General features: G+C 38.8%; 1 protein-coding gene across 1 annotated transcript in view; it reads left to right on the forward strand.

Moving 5' to 3' along the window:
- The window catches only part of LOC107749210 (NACHT, LRR and PYD domains-containing protein 1b allele 2-like), an 11,503-nt gene extending 5,820 nt beyond the window's left edge, over positions 1-5,683 (forward strand). Inside the window, exons 11-15 of the mRNA XM_016564306.1 lie at positions 154-228; positions 474-608; positions 2,399-2,557; positions 3,690-3,779; positions 4,044-5,683. Coding sequence (XP_016419792.1) covers positions 154-228; positions 474-608; positions 2,399-2,557; positions 3,690-3,779; positions 4,044-5,307 — 1,723 coding nt within the window. The 3' untranslated portion in view covers positions 5,308-5,683. The remainder of the gene's footprint in view (positions 1-153; positions 229-473; positions 609-2,398; positions 2,558-3,689; positions 3,780-4,043) is intronic.
- The last annotated feature ends 2,070 nt before the right edge of the window (positions 5,684-7,753 follow it).

Below are 7,753 nucleotides of genomic sequence, written 5' to 3' on the forward strand. Positions count from 1 at the left end.
TAAATGAACTCAAGGAAGAATATTTTTATTGGAAACAGCCTTCAAATGTTCACATATACTCTGTTATTCTCTTTCTACTCTTACTATTTACAGATCAATACTGATATTTGACTATGAGATTTATGTCTTTCATCTTTTATTCTGTTTTGCCAGTATTGAGGAATACAGCGACAATCCTAGAAGTCTCTTCTCAAGGTTCATTGTATTAGTTTACAATGAAGACATCAGGTATTATACTTCATGTTGCCCTGCACACATGGAATTTCATGTTTATTTTTATGCTGTATTTTAATGAGCCAATAAAATTCAGTATTTACAGTAAAAACATACTCAAGCATTGCACATGCAGTATACTCAGTGTTTGTAATATATTCCAAATGTCCTTTAAAAGAGTACATCGCCCAGATGTTGGCAAATACGTGTATTTGCATTAACATACATGTTTAATTGTTGTTGTTGTTTTGTTTTTTTAGGTTGGATATAAGGCATAGACGGAACACTGAATCTCTCTCAAAAATCTCTCTTACTTTTCCACGCTCAGCGTTAAGCAGCTCTGACTGGAAAATCCTCTTCCAGAGATTTCATGAAGTGTCTAGATACCAACAAAAGTAATCTAGAATTAACATTAAAGCCATGATAACACCTTTCAGCATGCAGTCAAAACTACACCAAAATCAGAATTTATACGTTGACAATAGCCAGTTCCTTTACATATTGTTAGTGCATGATTAATTTATATCATAAATGAACATGATGAATACTGGTCACAAATGCAGCTGGTCATGATGAAGGGCATGAGGGGTGACCACACTGATGTAAATGACTAGACATTAGGGGTGTAGCGATCCATTGATATGGATTGATACATCGATACGATATAGGCATCTTTATTTTGGCACGGTCCACATTTTCACACAATGTCCGTCTATACATTACTGCCAACGCATGCATTCTCCTTCAAACTCACCTGTCAGGGCTCGATAATGAGGCGAGCATAACGCTCGGGACAGTTGATGGAAGTGTCGAGTGCTGTGTGAGAAGTTTTCTGTGCTTACACATCCGAAGCGTGCACACACAGACAGCTGGGTCTCAGTCAGTGCGCAAATACTTGATTGAGGTCTCTTTTGCTTATTTTTGTGCTTGAATGAACAAATACAGACACAATTACAGCAAAATACGTGTCTTGGCAAATATCCTGTAAACATACTTGATTATATCTTAACGTAAACAATTGAGAAAGAAAACACGTGTATCAGAATACTGGATCTGCATTTTATCTTAAAGGGTTAGTGAGTTACCGTCTTCCGCCATTTTGTAGAGTACCCCAGAACGTAATCAACGTAATCAGTGTTGTTTATGTTCAGTAGACAGTGCGCGCATGCTGAACGTAAACAATTCTCATTACGTTGATTACGTTCTGGGTTACTCTACAAAATGGCAGAAGACGGTAACATGGGGAGAAGAACTGCTGAATAAATTATGTTATTATTGTTTTCTTTACGCACAAAAAGTATTCTCGTAGCTTCGTAAAATTATGGTTGAACCCCTGATGTCACATGGACTATTTTACTGATGTCCTTGCTTCTGTGCGTTAATCGTGGTAATATCATTGCTGTCTATGGAGGGTCAGAGAGCTTTCAGAATCAGATTCCATCAAAAGTATCTTAAATTGTGTTCCGAAGATGAACGAAAATCTCTTACGGGTTTGGATTGGAACGACATGAGGGTGAGTAATTAATAACAGAATTTTCATTTTTGGGTGAACTATCCCTTTAAAGGTTTATTCCACCCCAAAATGAAAATTTTGTCATTAATCACTTAATTAATCACCCCATGTCGTTCCAAACCCGTAAAAGCTTAGTTCGTCTTCGGAACACAATTTAAGATATTTTGAATGAAAACCGGGAGGCTTGACTGTCCCATTGACTGCCAAGTAAATTACACTGTCAAGGCTCAGAAAAGTATGAAAGACATCATCAAAATAGTCCATAAATGTTCATGTTATATATTTTGGATGCATTTGTGAGTTAATAAAACTAACTGTTTGTGTAAAATAGGCATATAATATCGATACATCGATCAATATACTTCTGAATCGAATCATATGGTAATTGTATCTTAGACTTTTTTGAGGTATCTGCAAATATCGTATCACTGGGTATGAGAATCGATATTATATCATACTGTGATGAAACGTCCGATTTACACCCCTACTAGCCATGATGTGCATGTACAACATTTTACAGTAAATGCCTCACTATTAATTTATTTCTGTTTAAAATGTGAGTGGAAAACAACTAGTTTATGCACTAGGCAAGTGTTAAATGACCAGTTAAGATATTTGGTCACTTGTGTTTGACATGATTTTTATATAGTTATATTTATGTGCTTCTTGCAGTTCTCCAGAGTGTAATGAGCAAGCGGATGCTCTGTTTACTTTCCTGCACTCTGTGTGTGATCTGAAGAGTGTGGAGCTGATCATCTTCAGTCTGAATCAGAGCTGGGCTCTCAGGATTCTCGCTCTCATCCAGGCCTGCAGCAGTCTGCAAGAAATCTGGTAAGACTGAGACGTGGTACAAAGCCAGTCAATGTTGGATTACTCAGTTATGAGTAATTGGCTTGCCAAATATGTTTCTTAATTTCTACAGAACGTGTTGTGTCCTGTCACGTCTGCCAGTTGGATTGCCTTTGATAGCCACCAGAGAGCACTCCTGTCTTTATCTCATCATGGACAGCATTTCCAATAATCCACTGCTTATTATGACTTATTATGCCTAAATACTTTAAGCTGTTTCTCATTAACCTTGTTAACTTTGCCTGTATAAGGCCTGTGTTTTCTTTCTGTGTTTTCACACATTCTCTGTGATGTCTTGCATGTTGTTGCACTGCATTTCTGAGTGTTCTCTCTGGCTACCAGTTTTATGGTTTTGATCTTCTGAAGACGTGCAGTTTTGAAACAGTTCAGTTTTTTTTTTTTTTTTTGCATAGATATTCTAGAGAAACATGGATGGCACTATCTTACAATGTTGCGCTTTGGTGTTCCAAAATTTACCAATAGTTGAGTACGATTTTGCCTGTTTATATTTTGTATACTTGTGTTTGCTAAATTTATTTGTCACACATTATTTACCTCATATTTACATTTTTATAATATACATTTAAATGCTTTATTTTTCTGCAGTAAATTTGAGTCCAGTGTGTTGCCAGTTTGATTCCAATGTGAGTTTTTGGGTGGGGGGACGCCAATCTATAATCTTGATGACAATGTTTGGACCAGCTCTGATTGCAGTTTTGAGTTCAGGTTTTTTTTTTTTTTTGCATAGATATTCTAGTGAAACATGGATGGCACTAACTTACAATGTTTGCGCTTTGGTGTTTCAAAATTTACCAATAGTTGAGTACAGTTTTGCCTGTTTATATTTTGTTTAGTTCTTTGTCTTGTGTTTGCTAAATTTATTTGTCATACACTATTTACCTCATATTTACATTTTATAATATAAATTTAAATGCTTTTATTTTTCTGCAGTAAATTTGAGTCCAGTGTGTTGCCAGTTTGATTCCAGTGTGAGATTTTGGGTGGGGGGACGCCAATCTATAATCTTGATGATAATGTCTGGACCAGCTCTGATTATTGTGACAACTATTTGCTTATTTGTCTTTGATTACATTGCTAAAATGTTGTATTGTAGTGTCCGTGCCACTGGTTTGCTGCCGGAGGTGGGACTCGAGTTACTGTATGAATCACTGACAGATTCACACTGCTCTGTGATCATTGAAGGGTATGTATGTATGTGCTCAATATCTGTGGATTTAACTTTTTATGCATTTACTGATACAAAAATTTGTTTTTAGCTTTATCATCGTTTGTTTTCAGATGCCATATCTTTAAATATAATTTTTTTTCTTATGCAATGGAATTCAGATATTTTTCTTAACCGTCAGGATCTAATTCAATTCTGACAGCTTGTCGGCAAGGTCTAACCGTGTCTAAAAATGTCCAAATGCTTTTTGTTGCCACTGTATATATTTCATTCTGTCTGTAGGCCAACCATCTCTGACTCTGAACAGTCTAGACTGAATCTTCAGCCGCTCCCAGTGTGTCAGTCTTGTGTTCACATTGTTGACTCTGATCAGTGGGTTCAGGTGGAGCCATCAGTCTGTACAGATGAAGGAGGCTCAGAGTTCAGGATCAGCACTCCGGCGGGTCGATTCGAGTGCAGCAGGACCAGAATGCGATGGGTCTGTGCTGGTGACGTCACTCTCCAGTACCGTGCAGTGGATGGACGTTCCCTCAGAGCAGATCTGGAGAGACTTCAGTGTGAGCGAATTGGTCCTGTGATTGATGTGACGGTGATCTCAGGGAAACTGGAGGAGGCCCATCTGCCTCATTACGCCTGTTTAGCAGAGTTGGACTGCTCTTTCACAGAAAGTGTAAAGGTCCTCAATGTTGAAGATGATGGATTAACCTTTGAATCAGTGGAGTTGACACGTTTTCATGCCAAAATACTCCAGCCATATTTTTCTCCTAAAACAGTTCTTATGAAACTAGGGATACCAGTGAAAGTGCACTGTGATCTACTTATCTTCATGACACACAAGAACCCCATCATTCTCCATGTGTATTTTTTCCCATCAGATTTAATTTTTAAAGAAAAAATTAAGGTTGAGGAAAAATCTAGTCAACCAATCAAATGTCCAAGACCTGAAACCCCACTGCGGATGATGAAACAACACAGTCTTGAGGTTCCTGGTGCTTCTGTCCAACCCGAAGAGATCAAATTAAGAGGAGACATCGATCCAAACTTCTTTAAGGTCAAACATCCTGTGGTCGATGACATCAAAATGTCTCTCAGCCGAGTGGATGATCCGAAATCAGTTTGGACTGCAACAATTTGGAAAGAAGAACTAGACAAAACAATTACAAGCAAAGATGCGTCTAGTTTGTTCCAACATGGAGAAATGCAAACAAAACCACAGGTGTCTGTCAACTTTGATAAAGTTAGGTTTTTTGATAGAAATTGGTGTGCTCTTATTAAAAGTGTTAAGAATGTGAACGCCATTGCAGACAAACTGCTTCAGGAGAAGGTCATTAATGAAGAAATGTATTCTAAAATCACACATCTGACTTCAACTAAGGAAGAAAGCATGAGAGAGATCTGCAGCAAAGTACGTAAAAACAGTGTCAGTGTGAAAAATCTCTTCATCTCTGTTATTCAGGAAGAGGAGCCCAGTCTTTTAAATCAGGGGTGTCCAAGCCTGTTCCTGGAGGACCACTATCCTGCAGAGGTTAGCTCCAACCCTAATTAAACTCACCTGAACCAGCTAATCAAGGGCTGTATCCGAAATTGCTCCCTATACCCTCAAATAGGGCATTTGAGGGGACATCCATTTTTAGTGGTGTCCGAAACCATAGTGGACGTTCTCGAGTGCACTCATTCAATCACACAATGCACCACAAAAACAAGTGTACAACCAGTGCACGCTCAACGGCTAGATAATACCCATAATGCACTGTGAGCACTGAATGAATTCCTGCATCCCACCAGAAGATAGCGCCCACAGCTGAATCATCCATCCATTCATTTTACAAAGCAATAGTCCACGGTGTAATACAGCACAGGTACAAATTGTAAATTGATTATTAAATTGTTTAACCAGAGTCTATATAGGCCTATAATTTCCTCGACAGAGTTCAAGATAAATCCTTTAATCTTATTACTGGAGCTGCCAGTTTCAAATGATTATTAAACAGCAAAAATTATTATTAAAAAGCAAGCACAAACTATGAAAAAGCGGCAGTCCTCAGAATTCACTCACTCGTTTTCATTCATTCCGTTAAGTGAACTGTATTAGTGGCCTAATGTAGGGAATAGTGAATGAGGGTATAGGAGGTGATTTCGGATACAGTCAAGGTCTTCAGATTTGCTAGATTCTTCCTGGCAAGTGTGTTGGAGCTGGTTGGAGCTCAAATCTGCAGGACATTGACCCTCCAGTAATAGGATTGTACACCCATGTTTTAAATGATTTGCATTTATTGGACTCTCAGCTTTAAAAGGTTAATGTGACCCACAAGTGCAAAGATCAATGCGTTTATATATTTTGATGCATTTCATTGTAAAATGTTTATAGGGAGAGTGGGGTACAATGTATGTGTAACTCCCTTGATCTACAAAACTTTTTTTTTCTCCCTTTTTTGTCAAGTGAGTATATATTTAGAAAGGGATCATCATATGCTGTGACTGAAAGGAGCACATGAGAAAAATGGTAAGCACGTTTTATGCAAATTTTTTTTTTCTTGGAAGGTAAAAAGAGTTTTATGTCAAATTAATCTTGGTCTAAGAATAAACATGCTGGTAAATTGCCATTGCACAAAACAATAATCTCTTTTAGTTATTTCTCTTAAATATTTTTTCTTCAATTTTTCACACACTCCCTATCTGTCTTGTCTGTCTATCTATCATGAATATGTTGCTTACAAAAGCATTAATACTCAGCTATTAACATAGCTACTTTTGAATGGATGTCAATAGAGAAAGATTCAGAAGCAGAATGGTGTAGTTATGGCATCTACCAGTACACAGTCTTCGGCCCCTGCACACACCCATTTTGCGCACGCTTCTCAATTACAAAACCAGGAAACTATTTCAACTTTTCTAGGCAAACACCTAAATGGTCTTTGTGATTATTGTCAGGTTTTAGAAACTAGAACATGTGCTTATTATGTGCAGACAGACAATGTGAAGAACAAACAGAAAACATGATTAAAGAATTAGGAAAAATGGGATTAACAAGAATAAAGGATATTAGAATGGGGAGTGAATGAACAAGCCAGAAGATGTATTTACAGAGTTTTAACAAGAACAGGGCTGATGAGAAGAATATATGATATAATAAACAGAGTAAACCAGGAAGATGGCAGTAGTGCAAAGCATTTGGATGCAAGCTGCTATTAAATGCCAGAGGAGAAGAATAACTTCTCAGTAGAGAAAGAAACTGAAACCTAGGAGTTGTTGAGCTGTTGTATGTCTCTGGGACCTTCATTTTAGAATGAAGTTGTATTAACACCTCTGATTGGCCATTGCCTTCAAGAAATCTCAAGCTGTCACGCCCATGGACTGTCTGTGTGTTTTTTTCCCCATGTGCTCCATGACCTAGTTTTCTCTATTGTCTTATTGCTTCATTTGATTCACCTGTGTTCGTTAATTATCCCTCGTTTAGTTCAGTGTTTATAGTGTTGTCTGCCCTATATTCCCTTGTCCGGTGTTAAAGTCATTTTGTACCTCCATGCTGTGTCCTTCATGTGTCTCCTGCCTGCCCTGAGCCTGGGCTGCAGCAGCGCCCCCAGATGGCGAAACGCTTCCCCTTTCCGAAACGTCAAGGTCCCCGCCCACGAGTTGTACTGGACCCCGAGCCGTCTAAACCATCCTGATGCGCTAGAGAGGAAGAGGAGGGGCTCTGTTCTCACCTCGGCCGGAACGCCCAGAAAAACAGCTCGCTTTCATCCTCCATCCCTCCGAGCACCTCTGAGCAATGGAGTTTTGTTTCCAGTGGGTCACGTCTTGCAGGTGTAGCGCGTACCCAAATGTTTTACCGCTGTGATAGCGGACCCACATACAAATAAAGAGCAAATCTCCTCTTCACACTCTCTCACACACTCACGCGAATGCAAGTTCCCCGCCTTCTCGGCGAGCTCTCATTCGCAAAAACAGATCCTCGTGCACATTTGCCCCGATGACTGGTTTTTGACGGTGGA

This window comes from Sinocyclocheilus rhinocerous, unplaced genomic scaffold (assembly GCF_001515625.1).
Source record: "Sinocyclocheilus rhinocerous isolate Xijiao unplaced genomic scaffold, SAMN03320098_v1.1 scaffold919, whole genome shotgun sequence".
Classification (NCBI taxonomy): domain Eukaryota; kingdom Metazoa; phylum Chordata; class Actinopteri; order Cypriniformes; family Cyprinidae; genus Sinocyclocheilus; species Sinocyclocheilus rhinocerous.